This window comes from Sinocyclocheilus grahami, unplaced genomic scaffold (assembly GCF_001515645.1).
Source record: "Sinocyclocheilus grahami isolate Dianchi unplaced genomic scaffold, SAMN03320097.WGS_v1.1 scaffold57.1, whole genome shotgun sequence".
NCBI lineage: Eukaryota > Metazoa > Chordata > Actinopteri > Cypriniformes > Cyprinidae > Sinocyclocheilus > Sinocyclocheilus grahami.
Window position 1 is genome coordinate 2330703 of NW_015505236.1, and position 27479 is coordinate 2358181.

The 27479-nt window shown below is 37.4% G+C and overlaps 1 protein-coding gene across 2 annotated transcripts; it reads left to right on the forward strand.

Moving 5' to 3' along the window:
• The first annotated feature begins 9080 nt into the window (after positions 1 to 9080).
• ptenb (phosphatase and tensin homolog B) lies at positions 9081 to 25585 on the forward strand. Of its 2 annotated transcripts, XM_016270609.1 has the most exons (10): positions 9081 to 9769; positions 14099 to 14183; positions 16522 to 16566; positions 16843 to 16886; positions 17001 to 17239; positions 19334 to 19475; positions 20962 to 21030; positions 21370 to 21536; positions 22525 to 22746; positions 23728 to 25585. In XM_016270609.1, exons 1-10 carry the CDS (start codon positions 9691 to 9693, stop codon positions 23902 to 23904), a joined length of 1269 nt encoding a protein of 422 aa, XP_016126095.1. In that variant the 5' UTR covers positions 9081 to 9690; the 3' UTR covers positions 23905 to 25585. The 2 variants fall into 2 exon arrangements, with proteins under 2 accessions (XP_016126095.1, XP_016126096.1); XM_016270610.1 differs by lacking the exon at positions 20962 to 21030.
• The last annotated feature ends 1894 nt before the right edge of the window (positions 25586 to 27479 follow it).

Here is a 27479-nt window from a genome sequence, read left to right on the forward strand (position 1 = left end):
GTTAAACAAATCATTTTTGCTTGGTTGGAACAGCAGCTACGCTAATTATGTCTCTATTTGTTTCTCTGTTTTTGTAACTAGGATTTACACAAGCTTCAGTCTGGATCCAGAACACCTGAGAAGAGATGATGCCAACCCCTCAGAGGACCTCAGATGATGCCAACCCTGAAACAACATACAGAACTACCACATTTTGCTATAAGTTTGATTGCATCATATAATAATTGCTGGTAATAGTGTTCATCGTCTGTTTGATTACGTCTTTAATTGATTTTTCCATACATTTCTGCCATATGACTGACAGTCACCATTGATAAGCTACCACTAAATATTGTAGAAACTTAATTTGCTGTAAAGTTGCTTTGCAATGATTTGTATCGTGAAAAGCGCTGTACAAATAAACTTGAATTGAAAATTGAATTGAATGTAGTTGCAAAGTTGCTTATCGATTGATTAAGGGGACCATCAAAATAAAATGTAACCATATAAAACATTGCAATTTTTTCAGTTGGAGTATAAAGCTCACATCAATTAATTAACATTAGCTCCACAGGAAACACTCAACATCTAACCACTCACAAGCTGTAGTAAGATACTGTGCAGATCTTAAATAATGTCAAGATATGATACAGTCCATTATTCTGTAAATGAAGTAGATTTAATATGGTGTTCATTGTGTGTTATAAATAATCATACTCTTAAACTTATAACCACAAATACGTAAGTATTATGATGTATTATAACTGTTGTTATGATTATTCATGAGTTGATATAACATATTATACGTTTTTTTATAATGCATTAAATGTGCTCAGTGCTGACAAATTCACGCTCCTTCTTTCACTGGGATCAAAAGTGGAATATAAGGTATACAGCTCACAATGTAATGATGGTGTGGTCTTTCTTACTGTTCAATGTCAACTCAACTTACATTGAATTTGAGTAGCAGAGGGGGTGGCTCCTAAAAAGCTGACTGATTGCCTCCACGAGTGCTGTCCAGTGGCATATTTAACTCAATTAACAAATAGATAAAAAGGCACCTGACAAATGCTTTTGTAGCCCCTTAACCTGCACTGTACCACAGATGGGCAATTGCTTTATTTTATATTAATTAATCAATTCGTTTTCATAAACTATATGCCTTTTAAAAGCGTAAAACCATAAGATTTGGTTACGGCACGGAGGGCTCGGTACGGTTCACTTTTTGGGTACCTGGTACTTTTTTTAGTATCACCTCGGTTGGGGTTCCAAGTGAACCGTACAGTTACCAAAACTTGACGTGTAAACTCTACTGATCACGGATTGGCAGGAGAGAATCGTCACTACCTGTGTCACTGAACTTGCGACACAAACACAAAAGAACCGCTAGATTTAAATCAGCACAGCCAGCGAAGGATTGAACGCAACTGTTTTGAACGAGCGCACCTTTTCTTAACAACCAAAAGGTTTTGTTGTCTGTTGCGGAAGAACAGACGTTCCTCTGGTTGATAGCAGAGAAGTGGATCCAGCGAGAGCTTGATGGGGCGACACGGAATGAAAAAGTTTTTTTTTAGGAGTCGTGGTAGTAGAGGCGGCGCAACTATAACGACATGTGAATAATCCCGTCCACTCTAAAGCGGTACTGAACTACAGTGGAAACGCAAACTGTGCCGAGCCGAACCGTGCCGTGCCGAGTCATACCACGCAGTGGAAAAGCACCATTAGTCCGTCCAATACAGTGCAAAGAAAACCTGGCCGATTGCATCAGAGATGGCAGAGTATAGTGACTCCAGTCCAGTTTTTAGTGAATTATTATAATTTTTCTTTTTTGGGGGGGCTTTTTGTGCCTTCATTTGACAGGATAGTAGAGAGTAGACAGGAAAGCACTGGGTGAAGAGAGGGGAGGGGGTCTGGCAAAGGACCTCAAGACAGGAATCGAACTCGGGACACCGTGAACGCAGATGCATTGCATGTCGGCGCACCAACCACGAGGCCACCAGTGCAAACGTTTTTAGTGAATTATTCATTACAGAGTGTATTTAGCTTTTTAAAAAATGACCTTTCTCATATTATTTCATATTATTATTTCTCCAAACAAACAGTATATATGTGTGCTAACAATGTATTTTTGCACATTTCAACACTTTCAACTGGTATTTACTTTTCGTTTGTGTTTTGTCGTTTAGTATTTCTGAACGGATCGATATTGTTTCTATGCAGTTAAGTCATGCAGTTGTCTTCTGGTATCTCCATATAGGCTACTTTTAAACTGTTGGACAACCAGACTTGGGACATCCAGGGCCAACAGACTTGAAACCACCAGACTTGGGAGCTCTGGCATTGGAGCGGACTCAGGAATGAGCTCTGGGCTGGATATAGGCGCTATCAAAATCCTCCTCCTATCCCACAGTGAAGGATAGGACACATAATCTGCAGCACTAGATCCAGGAATTGCCAGAGCGTCCCTTGAGGACCAGTCTTGGGCAGCACTGATTTAAGAGGCTTGTTTAATCCCACTTGAAAGTGACAATATAAGGACATCTCTGAGTTAGCAAGATTTTAAAATCTAATGATATGGTCCTCAAGGGAACGATGCTCGGGGGCAGAGGAGGATTTCTTACGATTATAACTTCTGGATAGAAATAGTGCAAACACTGGACAAGGATGAAGGTTTTAGTGCACGTGTGTTGAGTGCTTGTGTTGCTGTGAAATGCAGTATACTTTGAAAGGCTGTGCACATGCCGCAAAGCAAGTATACTTTGGGCTTAACTCTGTAGGAAGGCGGCCATCCAGGAGCAGGATTAGATACCCCTGCTATAAATTGTCTACGCATACACTGAGGCTGCATTTACAGCGGGTAAAATAAGTATTGAACGCGTCACCATTTTTCTCAGTAAATATATTTCTAAAGGAACTGTTGACATGAAATTTTCACCAGATGTCGGTAACAACCCAAGTAATCCATACATACAAAGAAAACAAAACAAATAAGTTCAGAATTTAAGTTCTGTGTAATAAAATGGAATGACCCAGGGAAAAAGTATTGAACATGCTTACTGAAATAAAAATTGTATTTTGTACAAAAGCCTTTGTTGTTAATGACAGCTTCAAGACACCTCTCCTGTATGGAGAAACTAGTTGCATGCATTGCATAGGTGTGATTTTGGCCCATTCTTTCACACAAACAGTTTTCAAATCTTGAAGGTTCTGTGGGCCTCTTCTATGAAAGCCTTTGTTGTTAATGACAGCTTCAAGACACCTCCTGTACGGAGAAACTAGTCGTATGCATTGCTCAGGTGTGATTTTGGCCTATTCTTCCATACAAACAGTCTTCAAATTTTGAAGATTCCATGGGCCTCTTCTATGAACTCTGATGTGTAGTTCTTTCCATAGATTTTCTGTTGGATTCAAGTCAGGTGATTGGCTGGGCCATTCTGGCAGCTTTATTTTCTTTTTCTGAAAACCAATTGAGAGTTTTCTTGGCTGTGTGTTTGGGATCATCGTCTCGCTGGAATGTCCACCCTTGTTTCATCGTCATCATCCTGGTAGATGGCAGCAGATTTTTATCAAGAATGTCTCTGTACATTTTTCCATTCATCCTTCCTTTAATTATATTAATTTTGCCAGTGCCACACCATGATGTTTTTGGGGTGATGTGCAGTGCCATTTGACTTCCAAACATGGTGTGTATTATGGCATCCAAAGAGTTTAATTTTGGTCTCATCGGACCAGACTATATTCTTCCAGTATTTTCACAGGCTTGTCTAAATGTGGTGCAGCAAACTTTAAACGAGCTTCAACATGCTTTTTCTTCAGCAATGGAGTCTTGCATGGTGAGCATGTATACAGGCCATGGCGTTTGAGTGCATTACTTATTGTTTTCTTTGAAACAATTGTACCCGCTAATTCCAGGTCTTTCTGAAGATCTCCACAAGTGGTCCTTGGCTCTTAGAAAACTCTTCTGATAATTATTTTCACTGCTCTGAACTTTATTACACAGAACTTCATTTCTGAACTTATTTGTTTTGTTTTCTTTGTATGTATGGATTACTAGGGTTGTTACCGACATCTGGTGAAAATTTCATGTCAACAGCACCTTTAGAAATATATTTACTGAGAAATATGGTGACGTGTTCAATACTTATTTTACCCGCTCTATTTTTCATGGGTATTTTAATGGCCAAACACAATAAAAGTTGCTCCTAAATAATATAAGCATGTTCATTTCCCACATGTGGTGATCAGATTATTTTAGCAGTGCTGTTTACCAATGAAGGACAGTTAAAACACACACACACACACACACACATACACACAGGAAAAACTGGTTGTCAAACCAGTCCACAAAATGAGCGACTATGGCATTTCCAGACTCCTACTTTGAATATACAAACTGGGAAATGTTCCGTGATGCAGGAGGAATTGACATTAATGAATATATAGACTCTGTGATCTGATATTAACAAAAGCACACAGTATGTTATCACTTTTGTAACTGTCAATACAGTCATTTTCTCAATAATGCTGTAGAAAAAATTGTAGAAAAAGAAAAAATGCTGAAGACATTTACAATGACATTTGCTGATTGGTCTTAAAGTGAGTAGGTGATCCTTTCAAGGGTCAAGGGTCTGAAGGCCATGTTATATTTATCAGAACTTAGGCTGAAGACAGGTTATATATACACATTTTTGGAGGGCTTTTATTTTGGAATTCAGCTTCAGAAAATACGGACACACAGTTATTTTGAAATTCAACATTCAAAGTCAGATTGTCTTAGGAAATACATGCTTTATACGTTACTATAAAGTTTGCCGGCATTATTTCTTTCTCTTTTTTTGTATTTTAAAATATATATTTATTTTACTGATTGATTGATTGTTTGATTGATTGATTGATTGATTCAAAGTGGAGGCTGAACTACTTTACAGCAAAGTAGCTTTTTAAAAGGCAGATTCCCTTTAATCAGTTGCTTTATTTAGTTTCAGCAATTAGATTTATTTGGAAACAGTAGGCTGGTTTAATAAATAGTTTAGTGCCCTACATTTCACTAGTCGTATTCAGCTTTCACTAGTCTAAATTCCAGTTCCAAAGACGTTGCGATTATAAGCATACTTTACATTTAAGTTATCTGTAATCGTTTTTTTACTAGTCATGGTTTGGATTTTGTTAGTCATTACACACTTTGCAGAGAAATTGTGCTTTAAAGTAATTTAATGGGATCAATGCAATAGATCCGGATGCACAAGCGTCCTCGTGCAGGACTGGACTGGGACGTAATTTCACCACACGGGAAAAAAAGGGGCCAAAATTTTACCTTTTGGGGTACAACAGCTTGTCACCAGAGCAGTACTCTTAAAAGGACATCTTTGTACCTTTTTTTTTTACCCCAAATAGGCACATATTAGTACCCTAGAGCAGCAAGCGAGTACCCTTAAGGTACTAATATGTACCTATTAGGGGTAAAAAAGTTACAAAGATGTACTTTTAAAGGTACTGCTCCAGTGACAAGCTGTTGTACCCCAAAAGGTGCAATTTTGGCCCCTTTTTTCTGTAGCCTATACATCCACATCAATTTCTGAAACCAGACAACCCTAATATTTGTACGGCCATCACATAAAAAATGTCTAAATCCTTATTCTATAAGGCTGTGGAAAATAATTAAAGGTTCTCTCTTGAACTGCACCTTCACTTCTCTTTTCCTTTTGTTCATTTTCCCCAATATCTCTGTCTCCCCTTTTTTTCTTGAACCTGTCATTTCTTCACCAGCAGGTCTACTGGCATGAATATAACTGCATGTGTTCACTTTGTTGAAAAGAACCACCTCATTTCAATTTGTTAGCACAGAATGTTATTTATTTTAAAATTACTTAAAAACCATATTTAACAAACCTATTTCATACAAATATATTAAAACACATTTTCTAAAGTGCCCAAATGTCAAAATGAGTAGGCCTACAATAGCCTATTTAGGCTGAAAAATCCTAATACTGAACATACTATTGCATTATTAGGCTGTGACTCTTTTGTACTACCTGTACAATAAATCCATGTGAATATCTGTCTCTGTCACATTTTTTTTATGTAACTTTACAATCGATAATGATGTCCTTTAGCCCAGTATTCTGACTGATAATCTGACTGAATAGATACTAGCAGTTTAATACTCAACTAACGTTACGTTAATAAAGACAGAACTATTTCGCATATTTACAGATGAAACTGACCTGCACTTGAAACCCTGAACAGGTCAGTGATGTTGCTACATCTCACTGCTTCTTCTGGCAGCTTCCTCTCTTTCACATCGATTCTGTTCGGAACCGTTTGACGGAAGCGCGGAACAGACTTGAACCGATTCGTATAGCGCAGCGCTGCCAGTCAAGACTAACCGATTTATGATTTATTATCGATTTATTATTATAAAATGATCACTTTCGAATATTGGGAAGGCATAAATATAAAATATTATTAATAATAATTACTAAAAAAAAGTTAATTAAAAAAAAGAAGGAAAAAAAGCGTGCGGCCCAAATCAGCCGCCAGGCCACCGGGAATTCTCTCGGTGCTCCCGATGGCCATTCCGGGCCTGTCCTTGTGTCAAAAAATGTGTCATGGCAGGAGTCAGAAAATAACTGGCGAGTAGGCCTAGTTGGATTCAGTCTCGTTTTTAACGGAACTGTCAAATATTTAGATGTGTGTAAATTGTGATTTAGTGCCCATTTATGCCACAACTGGTGCAACCGGCCCTAAAGATTTCACTTAATAAAAATAACTTAACCCACGCACTTTAATTCGAAAGTAAAGAAAAGGCTAAATCATTGGCTATTTTCAAATGTTCTCTTTCGCCACATTACAAACAAATAGCTACACTTAGCCTACATGAAGAAAGGAAAGAAAGCGAGGTAAATCGTATTTTCATATTTCCTCGTTCACCAATACAAACTCTTAATAAAGAGGTCACTTACCAGAAATGTAACGTTAATGGTTTTGTTTTGGCAATGGTTGCCTTCTGTGTTTCGACAAGACCGTTACACCCTGATGATAGGCGCCATAGAAATATATATCAAAATAGAATGCTTTCTGTTTGAATTATGCAAATAAGAAAAAAAACTAGGCTAGCCTATGTTCTTGTTGTATGGTCAAAGACACTGATATTTATTTAATAATAAATATAGTTGTTTAATGGTGTCCGTGTTATGTTCTAGGCTATTTCATCTACATCAACATTGTGAACTTTTATAAAGATGCAGTACGAACGGCACAGTGGCAAAACATTTGGCATTATTTGCATTAGGGCCTATTATCGCGAGTTCTCTGCATGAAAGGCACACGACAAGTTGGATGCACTAGGCCTACTTTTTTTCTAGGAAGAATTGGCAAGCATTAGCCCACATTAAATGCGGAGTGTAGGCTATATTAGGATGTTCTGTGATGATTAAGATGATTGATAGGCAAATGTCGGTTTACGGTGTCAAGATGCACATGTGCGAAAAAGGTCTCAGTGGTTTATTTGTTTGTTTATTGCAACAGAAAGACCGTCTGAAATATGTACAAACGTAGACTGAGAATACAATTCAACGCATTCTCCACAATACATAACAATAAAACAACTAAACTGAAAATAAAACAAAAGGGCTCCGTGGTTTCAAGATGCAGTTTTATGAAATAGTATGTATCAATACCTACTATTCTGCTACACTCACACACACTGTCCAGAGATGATTTGGTAATCAGATCATCTTTACGCGTGACAATTCTATCTCTGCGCAGGCTATTATTGCGCAAAGATATATTATTCAACGGACATTCAGACCATGTCCAAGGTGGAATGGCTTAATTCCAGATATAAAACAAAGATATCTAACATACCAATAAATCACAAATAACGAATAAATTAGGAATAAATTGGATCATAATGGACCAAACATAAATAATTGCTATAAGAGAAGGACAAAACTGCAACATCTCTTCGAAAATAAAAGAAAATAGGTTTAATCTTTACATATATTATGAGATGTAGGCCTATTACACCCATGGATAAAAGCAAAATAATCCTACTAAATAATAAAACTCTTATATCGTATCTATTTTTATCTAATTTAATTTCGTTTATTGATTTTTATATGGTCCTATGATTGTCATATAATAAAATATGGGAAAACTTGCTTTTATCTATACACTGTTGCTACTTAACCTTGCCTTCAAACAGGTTTAAAAAGGAGGGCTCTTTTAAAAACAGTTAGAAAGGGGTTGTTGTACTTGAAAAACAGGAGAATGTAGAATGTCATTGTAATATCCGACTTTCTTTCTAGATTATTCTGACAGATGGCGCTGTACAATAAAGATTTGCCATCTGAAGCGCAGCTAGAGCCTTCCACCTCCGTGCCGTTCTTGGGGGCTAAATGCACATTTGAGCAAATGGTACAGAACACGCCTATAACATTAATACATGGAAAAGTACATTTGCGTAATCACTGGCGCAATTAATTTTCTATCATTATTTTATAATTAGCCTACCAAATGGTGTGCTTGTGTCTTTATGCAGTAGCTTGACTTACTTTTCTGCTTGCGTAAGCATTTCAGCAATTTCCTGCCTTCTATTGCAGCAGGGTAGTACAGGCATTGGTGAGGGGGGTATCTACGCGCATTCTGATATTTTCCCCCATACTGTAGTTTTTCAAAAATATACATTCCATGTTGTTCTTTTCAGTCATCATGTATCAAACCAATGAATAATTCTTTCAAAAAAATGAAACGAGAATGCTGGTGTGTATTACCTACATACTGACTTGAAATCTGATATAAAATATTGGAAACTTCCCTCATTTCTGTACACACGTGACCCTGGAACAAAAAGTAGTTCGTTTGTGCTCTATCTATATTCTTCCGCTTGCTGTACTTAAAAAATTTTTTAATTGTTAATATATTTTTTTATTTAATGTCATAAGAGTTAAATATTTGTACCTAATAATGTGTATATCTACATACTGAAACACAGAAAAAAATAATTTGTATATTCATAAAATACTGCATACATGGAACTATTTGGCACGGCGTATAAATATGTTGGCCGAACGTCACCTTTTTTCAATGGGAAGCCATGATGGAAGTTTGAGAGTTTAACAGAGGAGAAGTGAAGGAAAAGGAGCTGAGTTGAGTCCGCTCCTACGAGACATTTAAATATCGAGTTTTTATTTCTTGGTGGAGGCTGTCACCTTTCATTTCATGTGTTGGAACCCTGGCATCGCGGATTGTTGCAATGTTCGATGGCTTTTATTTTTTTAAGGATGGGTAGACGAGCTAGCGCGCTAGCCGTTGAAGCTAACAGCTAGACGGAGCGCGAGCTGAGCGGGAGCGGGGCTTTGACAACCGTTCTTGAAGTGGAAGCTCACGGAGAGGACCCTCTCTCCGCCTTTCCGTTCAATCACGGCGGCTACGGTGCGAACAGAGACTTGTCGTGCACTAGAAATTCTGCAGTTTGAGACTTGGGACGTCGCCTATCTTTTCACCCGGGGCTCGTCTGAGCTGAGGAGGGCATTTTGGAAGCCGGGCCTGTGGTGGTTTGGAGCGAGGCCCTCGATGAGAGATCCACAGCAGACTCCTTTCTAGCTAGCAGGGGGACTGCGAAACGAGCAGAGCATTAAATTGACCGATCGTCGGAAAGCAACAATACTCTCACTCACACTAAAAACCTTAAAGACTCCTGTCACAGCCATGGCTGGGATCATAAAGGAAATTGTCAGCCGAAACAAATATAGATACCAGGAAGATGGATTCGACTTGGACTTGACCTGTATCCTCTTTGATCAATCAAATGTCCCTGTTCTGTCTATTGTGTAGAAACCAGTGTCTGCTGTGAAGGTAATGGCTTGCATCTTGTTCTAAATCGAGAAATCTCTAACGTTTGATCGGAGGATACATACGAAATCAGCGTTTGTTTGTTTTAAAAGATTTTTTTTGCACAAACTATTGGCACTGGCACCTAGTCGGCGACTGGAACTTGACATGATCTAGATCTAACGTTATTAGTTTCTGTATCTGGATCAAGTCGAAGCCAGCGCCGTTTAAATTCATGTCAGTTCTCAATTTAACCAAATTAACGAGCAGACAGAAAATCAACAGACCGCACGCGCACTCATTTCATCCGTACAGTTGTTCTGGGCTAGTTGCATGTGCAAACTACAATATAAGCCACGCCAGTTAGGTTGTAAAATGTCATTTTCCCTCCTTATGTAATCTGATCCATCGATTGGCTGCTAATCTGTGATCCAGTACACAAAACGCGTTCATTTCAACTCAAGGCTTCTCGCACCAAAACTGTAATTTGGGGGTTTAAAACAAAAGATGCGTCGCGTAGAGGTCTCGCTGGTTTATGTAATGCGATGGATTAGATGAGATGCACAAGCAGTGTCACACAAAGAGCCATTGCATCAGCTGCTCGCAGAAAATAGATCTCGCGTTCAATTTGGTGTAGTTTTGATTGAGCAAAAATGAGTCAGTTCACACGCTTGCGTACAAAAGGAAATGCTTTAGTATGTGAAGTATGCCTTTTTCGTAATCGCAGGAAGAGATCCGCGCAGTCCTGTTAAAGAGGACTCCTCTGTTGAGCTGCATTGTAGAAACGTCACTGATGCCTGCTCACTTATGTGTCATTGTCAATGTCATTTGCGTTTTTCAAGCACCGGTATTGTTTGAATGTACATTGTTGGTTTTGTGATGGCTTTGATCGGGCGCGTTACATCCTTGCAGATGAAGTGCAAAGCATAAGTGGTTTGATTGCTCGTTTTATTTCAGCAGGATTCAGTGATATTGAACATTAACACTAAACCTGACGTTTAGCTGTAGTCCTGTTAACCTCACTGTCCCATTCGTTGCCCTGTAATATACAACAAGGCAGGTGTACCAAACACTATCATTGAAGAGGTGCAATTATTTCTCTGTATAGCGCTGTAACAATGGCAATAGGAATCTGGTAGGCCTTGGTGCATGTTTTGTCGAGGATGTTGAAATGTTAAGTGTATTTGCACTAATTTACACCATGCTGTTTTGCTTTACATCTAGTGTATTACATGAGTAGCCTGTGAATGAATTGATTGCATGGATGTTGATTTGCCCCTGCCTGCTTAGATGGTGTGTGGGTTCACTATATTGCATTGTACCATACTATGCACTCATTGCATTTACAACACACAGTGTGTTGAAGTGGAATGTAGAACTCCCTGTTCTTACAGACGTTTTGAAAGGATAAATATGGAGAATGATTTCATTCTTTCAGTCCCTTTTTATGTTACTGATGAGGCAACACTGTCTACGGCAATGATTGGTGAGAATACAAACTCTTCATTTGATGAAATGCATCCTGTATGATCATTCGTCATGAAATATGTTCACTAGATGTAAGATTTCATTTTTTTCTTTAACTTCTTTGAAGTTAGCCAAGATTAGACTAAAATTTGTCTAAAGCATTTCTGGATAGAGGAACTGACCTTACTGTATCTGCACAGCTATTGCTCTTGATGTACACAGTGCTCAACCAATGTTTTTTTTGTTGTTGTTTTTTAGGATTTAGATTTTATTTGATCCATTTATTTCCAGTACATCTGCAGTTTTCATTAAAGGGGTTGTTGATCATTTTATGTCTGCAAGACAAAAATCAAAACAAACAAACACACAAATGTGCTAGGTAATGTCAGTGCAACACTCACCTGATTGGACAAGTGACAGTTCTGCGCGAAACTGTCCAACAATGGCCCTGGACCGTTTTTATTGTCAAACCTTCAATTATTTTTATGTCCAGTGAGTATGAATGAGGCATGGTTGCCTCATTCAGTGCATCATATTTATAGCTTATTTATGCATGGCATTTTTCTTGAGAGATATGGTCCCAAAGAGGTCATGGTGATTTAAATTTAGATAATATTCTGTGCATATCTTAGAAAGCTAGATATGTGGTATGCATTTTTCTAAATATTTTGTTCTTGGCAATTAATATAGGGAGCTTTTTAAAAGGGAGAAACTGTTATTGATTAAATATCCATCTTGAATTTGACCAGATCGCTATGATCTGTGTTTTTACGAAATGCAATTCAACGCATTTAGCCTTTTTAGACATCATTTAAAAATAATTTAAACTTATAATGATTGTCATGTGAAAACAGTGAAAGTCTAATTTCCTGGCTGGTTCAGATGGTAAACCTTTAATCTCTGAGCTCATATCCTTACAGCTGTCAAAAAAAGTTTTTTTTTTCTTCTTTGCTGAAGTGTCAAGTTTGCTGGTTCAGGAGTGATAACCACATGCTACACCATCCTAGAACACAAGACGTTGCTTACCGTCATCTAGTCTAGACTTTTTTGTTTTTTTCCTAGAGCATTCTGTCAAAGGCCATCATTGTATGCTACTATGATTGATTTTTTTTTTTTTTTTTGAGATTGTAATTAAGGGTTTGTTTAACTCGTTTGCATACAGATTGAAGTGATCATGATAGATTTAACATTTAATATTTTGTTGTATTTCAACAACAATAATACACAAATTTTTGTTGTATTTTTGTTAAATTGTGGAAGTTGATTTAAACAATTGTGAGTCTCATTTTGATAAATATTGATAGAATTGCTTTGCCACCAGTTCATCTGCTATATCAGGGTCTGATTAGATCATCTTTGAGAAAGGACTGAAAGTGTATGTCAGGCTGAAGAAGTGATGCACTCGTTATGGAAAGTTGAGGAAGGAAAGTGATTCCAGGCTGGGCTGAGGCACAGTGTGATTTATTTAGTGCCCCTGTGTGGCCCTCTGGGTTAGAGGTCTATGCATTGGTCTCTTACAGCGAGAGCCATCTGTTCTATATTACCCAGAATGCTGTTATCTGAGCTCTCATTGCACAACTAAAAAGTAAAACGCTACTTTAGTTAAAATGAGTAAGTTCTCATCTGAAACCGGGACTTGGTGTTTGTTAGTTTCCTGCTCCTTGTGGCGTCATTTAGCTGCTCTGCATTGTTCAGCAATGTTGTCTGTTTTGGATGTGTTTAACTGGTTGATATAATTGTGTAAGACAAGTGGCCAGTGGACTTTATAAATGGGTTCATATTAGGGATGCACCGATATGAAAATTTTGGCCGATACCGATAACCGATTATTCTTTATTTTTGAAAGCCGATAACCGATATGTTGGCCGATAAATCTATATCCAAATTGTTATATACTTTTTGAGAGCCTGATTACAAAAAAGGTCTCATCATTAAAAGCCACATCCCAAACACTTCAACATAAGCAGCCTAGTTTGAACGGTGTACGTTTTAAAAATATTTTTACTCTCCTTAATCAGATGATTGTATTTTTTTTTTTGTTCCTCCTGTCTAGTGGTCGACAGATATGTGGTTTTTGACAGCCGATGCCGATATCTTGGAAAGCAGGGTGGCCGATGGCCGATAAAAAGCAGATATAATTGTATTTATTTTAATTAATATTCAAGAAATTTGAAATCATTTGAAAATGGATTAAAAAATAAATGTGTAAAATAAACATACTTCTACTTAAGATGACAAAGTATTTTTCACAAATAAATAAATATTTAATAAAAATATAATTAAAAAGGCAGTAAACACTGTAACCAACAGGGCACTCAGTATTCTGTGAAGTTTGTGTGCATTGGGAATAATATTTTTTCAAACAAAGCCAAGGTAACACTCATTGTACATACAGCACACAGTGAAAATTACATGGATATGACAGTGGGCAAATGCATAAAGCGGAGCATAATTTGATATCACGAGTTTACGATTGCGCATCTTCAGTGAGGCTGAACTCTCCTCCTGTCAGCATTCAATTCGCACGGACCGACCATCACGCAGAGAACACGCGATCATGCAGGATACACATGCACCCTTCACAAGATCGCACAGCTGGATTCAACTAAGTTTTTTAAGGTTTATGAAATTAAATGTTCATCATCAAAATAAAAGTCAGTCGCGCCGTCAAAATAAAAATCCCGCCTCGAATGCATCGGCCAAACAGAAAAACTTTTTTCTGATTTATCGGCCTTGGTGATATATCGGTCGACCACTACTCCTGTCCATATCAGTTTTCCTAGAAAGAGTCTTGGATTTCCTTAACTCTGCTATCTAGATATTTATCCTAACATTATAGCAATGGGCTTTCCTGCTGAAAGACTTGAGGGTGTCTACAGAAACAACATAGATGATGTAGTGCGGTAAGTATTCGCTTTTTATATTCTTTGGAAATTTTGTCAGTATAACATTTGTGTCTGGAAGTCTCTTATAACATTTGCAACCCATGTTGTAGCAAAACCAGAAAAACTGCTGTGATAGTTACAGCCAGAACCTCTGAAATGACCTGATGCACTGCTTTATCAGTTTACAGTATGGTAGTCACCTTCAGTGACATTTTATAAAATGTGCAACTAATGTTAGACTGTGGCATTCAATATGCCATTCCATTGTCATACGAATAAATGCATTTGTGATTTTAATTGCTTGACTGTAAATCTTAGGCTTGATTGTGCAGAAAATATTTAAAATAATGTATTTAAGTTCCACCAACAATTCAGTGCATTAGACATTTTTTCTAGTCATCCATAGTTCCTTAGTGCCGTTGGGTCTCATGCCCTGATAATTGCGTGGATTTATATGCACATTCAAACTAATTCACAGCACATGCTTATACTGTAAGGCTGAAACGATTAGTTGACATTATCGACAAGCGTCTGATCATAGCGATGTGGAGGTTTGGACCAGCTCTGCAGTTCCGTACTCCAGTAAAGTCCAGTTATGTCACGTTAATTTACATAGCACTTTATACAATTGATTGCTTTAAACCAAGCAGCTTTGTAGAATTTAACATAAGACTGTGTCAGTCAGTGTCTCTTTCAGTTAGAATTAGGCCTACCACTTTAAATTATCTTTTAAATTAAAGCTTAATCTAGCAATGAACTGCTTTGATTATTGTAACACTATAAGGTGTTTTAAGAGGGATTATGTTCTGAACAAAAGGGTTTACAAAAAAAGAAAATAATTAAAGAATGTTGAATCGGAGATCAGACAGTTCCTTTTTCATACAGTTAATTAAATGGTGATTGAGAATGTCTTTGTCATCTCATTTTGTTTGCCAAATATTTATTTGTATTGTAATTTTTTTCTTAATAATAATAATTGTAATATAATCTGACGGTCGCATGCACAAGTTAGTCATTTGCATAAAACACGCCAAAACCATCTCTATATAATAACTTTCCACACAATCTTTGTTTTCAGCCTTTTGTCACTCTAGAAAGACATATGCTAAAGACAAATGAAGATGTTTTAATTAAACCTAAGAGATTGTCGTCCTGCCGTTCAACAAAAACTTTGACTCTTCAAAAAGTTCATAATGTTATCAAACAGTTTAATAAAAAAAAAACTGAAGAGACGTGATCACTTTGTTTTAATTTTGTAATAAACAATTTAATTTAGATTTTTTTATTCATATATAAACATTGATTATTGTTGGATGGATAAAGCACATCAAATATGGTAAATGAAAGAAACAATGAGGTTAGTTCTCGTATATCAGGCAAGCACATTTGAGCTTCTGCAAGAACCAGTGAGGTTTGAGCTTCCTTTTACCATATTCAATACGGAGTGTCTATTTACACTAAGTGCAAATATCCCACCTTGTTGGCAGAGGCTATTTACACTAACTTTGACCACCAACGTGTGTTTGGGATAGTCAACACTACAAAAGACGGCTGTCAAACGTCAGCTCCAGTGGCGTAGATGGTAATGCGTGCACCACAGTCTTTTTGATGTGATCGACCCGGGTTCGAACCCGCCTTTTGTCTAACTTTTTTCCCCGTTCTTTTCAAAGCTCATCACATCTAAAAGGCTTTTTTTTTCAATAAAAATGAAGGAAATTATCAAAAAGTTGAAAATAAAGTATCAGGTAGGGTTAAGGTAGGTGTAGGGAGGGCTTTATTGTCCCAATAAGGTGACATCCATTTAATAATTTTAATTAAAATTATAGTTTACACTTGATACGTTATTGCATACTGTTTTACAATGTACTGCAATACTGGTGTGCAGATAATTGCCACTATTTGCATTAAATAGTATAAATAGCAGAAAACCCTGCTATTTTAATAGTTCAAATAGAATCTATAGCTATTTGCACTTAGTGTAATTAGAATCCATTGTTGTTTGCACTTAGTGTAAAAAGCCTCTATCGCTATTTACACTTAGTGCAAATAGCCGCTGCCTATTCAATGTGTTTTACGTATGTGGATTGATCGGTGTTTCTATGTGAATGTAAGCTTGGATTGAACTGATCAATTATGGTGCATAACGTTATAATGTCTTTATGAAGCTCTTGAAGCATTAAAAAATGGTGGAGTGACTTTCAATGGCGTGACAGAAATCTCTCCAGTGGTTTGATTTATATCTTTGTGTTTTAAAAATGAACAAAAATCTTAGGATTAAAATTTTTGTGTGAACTCTTCCTTTAATCAAAACCCACCGTGATTGTCTGGGAAAATAATTGTTGTCCTCTTTCTGCAGATTCCTGGATTCAAAGCATAAAAATCATTACAAGATATATAATCTGTAAGTGTGTTTCAAACAACTTCAGTTCTGTAAAATGCTTTTACTGCTTGAACATTTCCTCTAGTTTGCTGTTAAAAGTAGAAAATCTGCAGTTGTGTACGATTGAACATTAAAGAAAAACAAGCTTTTTGATCATTGTGAATGGAGGGCATTGTCAGTGCACATAGGTCTGTTATTTAGCTGTGAATGTTCTCTTGCTTTTGGCATTGATGCAAAGTTATTAGCAGAAATGTTACATTGAACTTTTGTACTTATCAGTTTCTTTGTGTTGTTTAGATGTGCGGAAAGACATTATGATACTGCCAAATTTAACTGCAGAGGTATGATACTTGGATTGCATAAATCTGCCATTTACTGCCGTTTTGTAAATGTGATGTCAGTTTTTGTGTGGTAACGATGAAGGTCTTGATTAACTTTTTATTTTTCTCTTGCAGTTGCACAGTATCCGTTTGAGGATCACAATCCTCCTCAGCTAGAACTCATTAAACCTTTCTGTGAAGATCTGGATAAGTGGCTCAGTGAAAATGACAATCATGTGGCTGCCATTCACTGCAAAGCTGGAAAGGGACGTACGGGTGTCATGATATGTGCATACTTGTTACACCGAGGCAAATTCAAAAAAGCACAAGAGGCTCTGGACTTCTATGGTGAAGTTAGAACCAGAGACAAGAAGGTGATGTATATGTTTTTGCTTTGTGTTTTCTTTCCCGAAAATCTCAAGTTGTGAAGTTTAAGTTTTTGTATAGAAATGTAAATCACAAGGTTAAATTTTAAAAGTCCATACTGATGTTGGCAGGAATATTACTATCATGATAGTAATATTATAGTCAAATATGTTTCGAACCTGTCAAGTCTTGGTAGATAAAAATCTACTGACCTATATCATTTCCCCCTGAGTATTCTTCTGTGGAGTGCACCAGTGCCCATCCACTTTTTCAGTGGCCTTTGTTCCAGAAGTATTTTTCCCATAGAGAATTAAAAAAAAAAAGTCTTTGTTAAAGAGTTGTATGCCATGAATCAAACCAACCAGCAATGAGGTGAATTATAACCTTACAAATATAAATTTGAAGCAAAAAAGTATTTGAATATCGAACAAAAAGACAAAGGTACAAGAGTGTGTACTTTATTGAGGGAAAGAACTGCAATTCTATGAAGAACTGCAAATGACCTAATGAAATTAAACGTGATGGAGAAATATAAAATTATTGATTTTAAAGATGTTGATTTATAGAAACAATATTTTACATTTATTGCAAAATTTGTATTTAAATATGTATATTTTTATAGAAAATATTTAATCTGTTTCAGGGCTCCAGACTGCGACCATTTTTTCTGCCTGTGCGACTAAATTTTGGCACGACCACCACGTTGTTCAACTCCTAAGCGCTGCCATTTCTGTTGCATGTGAGAAACATCAAACAGAAACTGAAAGCATAACGAAACCGCGCTACTTGTTTGAACTGCGCAGCGATTCGAGTGTAGAGCCTGGTTTATACTCGCCACGTCAGCACAAGCGCGAAGATGCACGCAGCAAAAATGACGCGAATATTGAGGAAACGATGGATGGTTTTCAAGCTAAAGTAAAGTAAAAGACCGCATCTTAAACCAGAGAGGGTGAACATATTGATATTCATGTGGGGGAAAACATGCAAGCACCATCACAGACAGCAGGTTAAGTTTTACTTTTCTTTTTGTTTTCGTTTTAAAAAGCTTGTTATCTTTGGCTGTTTACCTCCCGTTACACCATGAGGCTCTCTTTTATTTAATTTTGTATTTGATTCCTCAGTGTTTGCTAAACCTTCTGTAATTTATTAGTCGATATATAATAGGTTACAGCATGTGGTGTATGCCATGCCTCATCTTATTCGTTTTTGTTCAACATTTTGTAAGCTAGTTTGTCATTGTATCTTACTGTTTTATTGTTGTTGTTGTGCATTTTAATTAAGAATAACAATGAATCCATCTTTTGTTTTAGTCTTAAAAAGTGAAAGGTAAATGTAAGCAAAACATATGTTACGTAAAACGTAATAAGATCGTGAATTCGAAAGTGAAAGCACGCAAAGCCTGACTTATAACACAGCAAAAGAGGATCTCCCATTCACAAAATTCAAATCACAAATAATACTACTGATGAAAAAGAACGGGTTGAATGTTAACCACTTTTGTTTCCATATAGCTATAAACTATGATAAAGCATGCATTGATTAATCCCATGTTGTAGTGCAAACAAATAAATAAATAAATATTGTGACCAAATGATATTCTTGTGTAACTGAGAAAGTTAGTCGCAAAAGAGCAACCAGTGGGAAGAATGAGTCTGGAGCCCTGAGTTTGAGAGCTTAGGGAAACTGACTCTATTACGTCTTTCACAGTGCTTTATGTGTGGGTGGGCGCTATGTAGCCCTTGGGCACGGTTTGCTTATTTCAATTCTCTGATTGGTTGAGATTTCTTGGCAGAATCATGGGTCATGTAGTTTGTTTAAACCTGGAATTCTGTTAAATGATTACTAAAACATTTATTTAGAATAACGTGGGTTGATGGCATCAACAAAAGCATGTAACATAAATTAACTACCTTGTAGGTCACTTTTAAAGGTTTATAAGTAATTGTTAAAAATCAATTCCCCTTTGGAGTAAAGGGGTGGGATTATTTTTTTTTTTGACTTCTGGAACCCAACTGCTGCACCCTTTTACAGAAGTATGATGCAAATGTGTTGTGTTGAGGCGGAGACGTTTGCATTAACACTGCAGGTTTGCCGTTTCACAGGGAGTGACTATTCCCAGTCAGAGGCGATATGTGTACTACTATAGCTACCTTCTGAAGAATAAGCTGGAGTACAAACCAGTGGCCTTGCTGTTTCACAAGATGGTGTTTGAGACCGTGCCTATGTTCAGTGGAGGGACCTGCAGTAAGTGAGCTCTCTTTCTTTCTCTTTTTTTTCTTCTTTCTGACACTTGTTTATACTTTGTATTGTCATCCGTTTCGGGCTATTCAATCTTGTGCTCAGGTGAGACATATTGGTGTTAACACCTGGTATTACTTGTATCTTGCATGTGTCTTTTGTGACAAATCTGGACTTTTTCCAATTTTGTGATTAGGCATTATTTTCTTTTACGTGTAACCGGCAATGTTTAAAACTTCGTTTTAAGTTGGTGCGTAGTGGATAGGTGAGTTGGAGGCCCTTGAAAGCATTAGTATTTACCACACAAATGCAACATGGGCACATGCATTTCTAACTGCTGGCAGTTTCACATAGGATGTGCCAGTCACATTTAGTGTATGATCCTTCAGAAATCATTCTAAGATTTGCTGATTTGGAGCTTAAGAAACATTTCTCATTAACAGTGTTGAAGACTGTTGTGCTGTTTTTTTGGAAATCATTTTATTTATTTATATAAAAAATATAAAAGTTAATGGTTCACTTTTTTTTTTGTATTTATTTTAATTTTTACTTTAACATTCTGTGTTAAATAGCATTACCGTTCATTGTGGTTTCAGTGAAAGATTTTGTCCTCCATTTATACATGTATTTTAGCGACAGACATTAATACCAGGTGTACACAGGGTCTCTGTAACTGGAAATCATGTCTCTCCCCCCAACCCCCCCACCCCCCACCCCCACACACTTCTTCATCGTAACTGTGCTGAGAGACTGCTTTCACACGCACGCAGTGTTCACGCGGCTTTCCTTTTTGCTTCAACTGCTGTAAAATCTTCCCTACAAATTCAAACTCCTGCTTTTTCTATGCACCTAGACGTTTAACCTTTATCCAGATAGACCTAATGTACTTCCAGGAGTATTAAATATTTAGCCACTTAGTCTTGATGTCTTCAAAGAAAAGTGGCAGGAAAGTGTAAAGATATTCCAGGCTGATTCTTTACCTGGAGTGCGAGTTTGTCCAGTGGCGCTGTAGCTTCCATGTCTCTCTGTCTCTGACTGTACCTCCTCCGGGCCCTATTCTGAACACACTCTTGGTGACACTGATCAAGCCTGCTCTACGTGGTCCAGAGCTTCTGGACAGGATCATTCATAATGCTTTAGACAACCTGCTATGTGAAATCTGAACTTTATCCTCCATTATATTTTATTTTTGTACTTGTATGTTTGTAACGTCTGTTATGTGAATTTTTTTTTATTTAAAAAAAATAATAAAAATTTAAGCGTGTAGCTCACCGCAGGAGGGCTTCCCAGTGGTGTTGCACTTATGATTTCCTCCATAGTGTCTTTGATGGCCATTAATATTTTAGTTCAGCCCAGTCTAGCCCGGTGTGTTGCATGAGTGTGTGTTGTGTTTTAGCTCTGTTTAAACGTTTCTTCCCCTCATAGTGCCCTCTCTTGCTCTTGCTCTGGCCAGGCCACTGGACAGTCTTTAATCTCCTTCTTTTTCTCCAAGGGGATTCTGCTGTAAAAAGCAAGAGTGAGCAGATTCCGCATGGGTTCAGAAAAACCAATTGGCATTGGGGTAACATCAGCTTTTTCTAAAATGTTTCTCATTTTCAGTTCTGTTAGCCTAGCCAGTGTTGCTCTGTAAAATGTGTTTGCCATGTTCAAGTAAAAGCCGCTAGCGCCACTTTTGGGTAAGGGAGATGGGAAGCGTGTTCCAGGGTCAGCTGTTCTCAGAATAGGGCCCTTAGCGTGCCACTGTTATTTTGTCTTTTCTGTATCAATATTTCTGCTGTTTCTATCCTGTTGTTTTCCTCTATGCTTTTCTTCTGTTTTATGTTAACAGATATGCATAAACTCACATTTTTTTTTGTCACACAAGGCTGGTGGAGCAATTACACATTGTTTTATTTTGCAGATCCTCAGTTTGTGGTGTACCAGCTGAAGGTGAAAATTCACACGTCTAACCCAGCGCACACAAGGCGAGAGGAGAAGTACATGTACTTTGATTTTCCGCAGCTGCTGCCTGTGTGTGGAGACATCAAGGTGGAGTTCTTCCACAAGCAGAACAAGATGATGAAAAAGGTATGTGTCAGTTCCCAAATGGCCCCTAGTGCTCTTACAGATCATTATTGCTTTACTTTATAGCTGCATAATAGTAAATGTAATGTTGTAATGTTAGTTAAGAGTGAGGATTAAGATGCATTTTTACTTCAGTATTTCATGCAGTTTTTTTAGGGATGGAATTTTGTGGTAAGAGTGGGTCGTATGTCCTAAATTGATCACAGTATGAATAATGTATATCATGGTATCAGTATAGATCACAATATAGTGCTTATTATGCTGGAAATTCAACCTAAATGTTGTTTTAGCATATAAAATATAATGGCATATATTATGCTTTATAAAAAAAATATATATATATTTTGATTATTTAGTGATAAATGTGCTCTAAATGCTACAAATGGAGGAAAATGAATAGATACAAATAAGGTACTTAATCTCAATTTATTACAATAACTTTTATTTTTAACTTGATTGAAGCAAAAGATAAGATTATTCATAACAAATGAGTAAGTCTGGCATCAGCACCAAAATGGCTTCTAACAGGGTTGGGCGGTATGAAAAAAATCTTATCGTAGCATGAGTAATAATATATCACAGTAATGATATATCATTATGTAGTTATTTTTTCTGGACATTTGAGTTTAATGTATTATATATTACATAACCATATAGTAATTTCTACTTTTTTCCCCCCCAATTATATATTGACTTAAATACTTTAATGAAAGGGATGGGTGTAAACCACAGGCTGTATCTGAGATTATTAATTATGTCTTTTTAAGTCTCATGTCAGAACAGATATTACAAGGCAAATCTCAACTGACCAATTGTTTATATCATTGTAAACTCAACACTAAACTGCTCAGTGTGGATTATTATAAACATTACCATAATGAACTTCTAAAGATGCTTTGAAATAATGTGTTTTGTGAAAGCGATATACAAATAAAAACTTGAGTTGTAAATGAAGCCTTATTTTATAATATGATTTGTTTTTGTTAACCAGGATAAGATGTTTCACTTCTGGGTGAACACCTTCTTCATCCCTGGACCAGAGGAGAGCTTGGAGAAGGTTGAAAATGGAGGTTTAGTGAAGGAACGGGATGGGATCCAAACCACGGAACGGGGAGAGAATGACAAGGATTATCTAATCCTGACTTTAACCAAGAACAACTTGGATAAAGCCAATAAGGATAAAGCCAACAGATACTTCTCTCCAAACTTCAAGGTGTGTTAAGCACTTTTGCTCATCGCCTTCCAATTGCTGTTCATTAAGGTGTTAAAGGGGTCATATAATGCTGCTAAAAAGAACATTATTTATTGTAATGAAATGTTTATGCGGAAAAACAAAAAAAAACATTATTTTCCACATACTGTACATTGTTTCTCCTCTATGCCCCGCCTTTTTGAAACGCGTCGATTTTTACAAAACTCATCGGTCTGAAAAAGCGAGGTGTGCTCTGATTGGCCAGCTATCCAGTGCATTGTGATTGGCCGAATACCTCAAGCGTGAGACGAAAATGTTACGCCCCTCACCATACTGTGATGGCGTGTACAAAGTAGTTAGTTTCACTTTCACAACGAAAAACACAGCAGCCTAGCGTGATCGAAAGCCCCGGCTTAGCGTGAGCTGAAGCCGGGCAAGAGTGAGCTGAGGCAGCGGGGTCGAGGACGGCGGTCCCGATAGGAGCGGTGAAAACGGTGAAAGGCAATCCACAGCACTAAGTTGATGTATTTCCTCAGCGACCAGCACGGATCAGCTCCAGGCATGACGAAGTGGATATCGTCCTCTTTTGGAAGACCAAACAAAGTAGTTTCGCTTTCACAACAAAGCACACGGCGTCTTCAGGACATGGCGGCAGCGGCAACAATACTACAGTGAGACTAAAAGTTACGCCTTCTTTCTTTGCGTGAACATTAAGGCGTTATGCAAATCTTCCCACATAGTGAGGTAGATAAGTGGGGGCCATTTTAGGGGGGTGTGGCTGACTCTTAACTTTTATAAAGAATATCTCTTTGGATTTGAGACTTTAGTCTTTGCAAATTTACAGATCTTCTTTATGCACCAAGAGCTTGTAACACTCCAAAGAGAAAGGAAAAAATGAAATCGCATCATATGACCCCTTTAAACTGCTGGCAGGCTCATCCACATGAGCCTACCACCAGTTTACAAATGTTCAAATGGCTAAAATGTGTGTTTTCCCGTTAGGTGAAGCTGTACTTCACAAAGCCAGTGGAGGAACCATCCAACTCGGAGGCCAGCACTTCTACATCTGTAACACCGGATGTTAGCGATAATGAACCAGACCATTACCGGTATTCGGACACAACAGACTCGGACCCTGAAAATGAACAGTATGATGAAGAACAGATTACTAAAGTTTGAAATATTTTTATGGGAAGAAAAAAGAAACCATACGTAATAAGAGTTGTATAAAGGAGAAAACTTGAATATGAACTGAAAGCAAGTACGTTTTTCCACCCCGTTTTTTTTTTCCCCCAAGCAGAATTAGGACACACGTCACACAAATGCCACCAGTTATAGGGACAAAAATGCTGACCAATTTTTCTTTTGTTCATTCACCCTGCTCCATGAAGTATCAACACTGATGTTCCGTGGAAAACAGCGTCAGTAGCTATTATGTAAATACATGTTCATGCCGTAACACGAGAAAGGAAACCCAGTCAGGATGGGAGATCGTTTATGGGAGAAATTCAGGAGTTCAGAATTCGCTGCTCCATCAACCTGTTGAAACCTAGGCCAGTGCTTTAATCAGCATTCATGCCCCCATGTCTGTCCTTCTCTAGTCTGTCCTACCTACTGTGAAACGCTACTCATGCTGCTGGAAGGCCGCCACGTGTCAGTCGGGCTCTGCTGTGCAGTGAAAACTGCATCTCTTGCCATTTTTTTTGTCTGCTTTCATCATTATTACTACTACTAGAATGGAGGTGGTAATGATTCTACTAAACTACATGACACCTTGGCAGAAAACGCAACATATAGCTCCACCATGTATTATTATAATTATTATTACTACTTTTTTTAATGCAAATATACAAACAACACAACAGGGAAACCAGTGTTGCAATAATGTTGATCGAAGGTGTGCATGTTATTGGAATCAGTTTCCATGTCAAATAAATAGTATACAATGTTTTTCTAAAAAAAAAAAAAAGGTTTCTAAAGTAATTTACAATTTGATTGTATTTGGGAAGAAGAAATTGCCTTCACTCGTTCTTCTGCAGATGGGATTTTAATTTCTAAACAGACATTCAGTGGCACTTCATTTATATAATTTACAAGTTTCCCTTTCAAAATTGGCACTTGTTTAAATCAGCTCTCACAGAATGCTTTTGTTTTCTGTTTGACTTCTTAAAGGGTCATGCTTTGAGCTCAAGGTAGCGTCAGTCCTAAAATTCCTCTTCAGTGTGTTGTGGGATACGGATCAATCTTTTTTGAGGGCTCTGTGGCCACTGTTCACTACAGCGATCTCTGGTCAGAACGAGTTTGATGGTGTACAGCATCTCGCGTAATGCATGTCAACATGGAGAAGCCCTTTTCTGAATGTATCAATCTTGGATGCAAGTTTTGATTAGATTTCAACAGCGTCTACATTGTTTTTCTTTCTTCCTGGCTGTGTCAGACATCAGATTTTTGGCTCCCTATAACATGTTTGTAGCTTTATCGTGCATGATCTAATGAAATCTGGATCATTTCTCCAGCAATGGTGCTTGCTAAACTAAACTCTCAATGTATAGTACAGTCATTTTGGAGCAAAGAACCTCATGGTGCAAGCATTCAAACGCACTGTGGTGCATTGTTAGTTTCTAACAATTTGATGTCCCTCACTAGCTAGTTCGTTTTTTTTCTTTTCTTATTCTTGAACCGGCCTCGTTCCCTTTGGAATGAGCATAGTGCAGCTATGGATAACGGATTTTACACAGTCTTGTGCTTGCTTCAGAAATATTAGAGCCCTATATATGAGAATATTTAAATGTATAATTTTCTTTTAAGCATGCCAAATCTTTTTTAACATCTGGCTGATGTGGCCAGACCAAAAAAAACATCTTAGTCTCTTGGGCAAGAATCTTCACTAAGGGTAGTGAGTAAGCTGCCTTTCTTGTACTGTTAATGTTCAGGCTTCACTCTTCTCACCAGCCCACTGCACACCGTACATCTCGCCTTCCTTTAGAGAAAGAATACGTTTCCCTGACATGAGGAGGAGACTGGGCCTTCCTTTATGAGATTGTACACTAACCAATCCAGGAATAAAAGCAAGCCTATCAAGGATTCTCATTTTGTTTACATTTTATCACATCACTGAAAACCTGCCAAAATTAAGCTTAATCATTTTTGTGTTATGATTTTCTGTGTGCTCAGAGGAGGAGGCATGGCCCACGGGAGGTATTCTTTGCCTTACTTGAAGTTGACAATGCTTATTCCTCTACTGCTTTGATACCTACCATTCTGCCCAATCACTGACTTATTTAAAGCTACTATAATAGAGCAACATATTGTACTAGACATTTGCACTGTTACAGGTCTTTGCAGGGTTTCAGTCAGCGGTCCACAGTATTTTTAATTTTTTTCTGGAAATACTTTACAGCAATCAAAAGTAGTAGAATAGAGGTGAAATGAAAAGACGTTAATATTGTCTCTGTGCATCCCAATAGAATCAAATGTGTTTTTATTGACTGAATTTCTTTTCTTTTTTTTAAAGAAAGCATAAAAAAGAAAAAAAAAAGAATAAAGCGACGATTTATGAAAGTATTCGTTCACATTCTGGCAGTGACCCTCTGCAGGTATTTCCCATAGTCTCTCTAAATGTACGCTGATGTGTTTTAAATGTTTAGCGGTTTAATGTGTGACTCTACTGAAGAGTATCACATGATGAACTTGAATTTAAAAGGATAGTTCACCCAAATATTCTGCCATCATTTACTCACCTTTGTGTCTTTCCAAACCCATATGAACAAAAACAAGATGTTTTGAAGAATGTTTCAGCTGTTTTTGTCCACACAATAAAAGTTAATTTGGTTCCACCATTCATTTTATTATATGGACAAATACAGGTTTGGAACATCACACTGTAAAAATTGAGTATATTTGACAAGAAAATACTATTTCAGTCTTTATACTTAATTTCAAATTTAATTGTCACGTGCCATTTCTTAGTAGTTATTTATGACATTTACTAGCAATTTCACCACCATATTTTTTTTTAGCGCATGAGTAAATGATGAATGTTCATTTTTAGGTGAACTATCCTTTTAAGCCTCAGATCGTCTCTGCAACGAGACGCATCCCTTGACATTTTGACAATTTAGCCACAGTACCTTTATACGCAGACCCTCAGACATCTTGTACGTGGCACGGGTGTGTGGAGCTCACAGGCAGCATGAAAAATTAATTTTCAGCTTTAATGAAAAACAAAACGTCTTCAAGGTGCCAGTGTAAATGTTTCACGTCACTCTTTCTTAGCTGATTTGTGCAATATGTTGTTATGATGCCTGTGGTTGCCACAAAGTGCCTCTCGTTTACAGTTAAAGAAAAAGTACTCGCTTTAAAAACTGTCGTCGGACATCGTGTCATGCATGCGGACGGTTGGATGGATAGATGGGGTGGTACTGTGCACTAAATCGTCCAGCTATTGCAGTAGGGGGCCCTTTGGACTTTGGCCATGCTCCATTAGAAATCATTCTTCTCCCCAGAGTGTTTTTACGTTCACGTAATGTAAACGTGGTATATTTTCAGTCTTTTAAGAAAACAGCCTTACTCCGTTTCAGCCTGTTCAGATACTATTGTGCTGTGCAACAGTTGCTCTGTGTGTAATGCCTATGCACTGAGAATACACAAACCAACCATATATGAACTATTGTACAGGTAATCATGTTGCTCATACAAATCACGTTTGTTTGTAATTGTATGTGTAAACTGCCCTTTATCTTAGTGTTATAAAC

Bases quoted from the DNA above. Each gene is read 5' to 3' on its own strand.
- ptenb (XM_016270609.1), top strand. From the start codon at position 9,691: ATGGCTGGGATCATAAAGGAAATTGTCAGCCGAAACAAATATAGATAC. The intron at 9,770-14,098 runs GTATCCTCTTTG...TCTGCTATCTAG, and splicing joins ATTCGACTTGGACTTGACCT to ATATTTATCCTAACATTATA. The intron at 22,747-23,727 runs GTGTGTTAAGCA...TTTTCCCGTTAG, and splicing joins ACTTCTCTCCAAACTTCAAG to GTGAAGCTGTACTTCACAAA.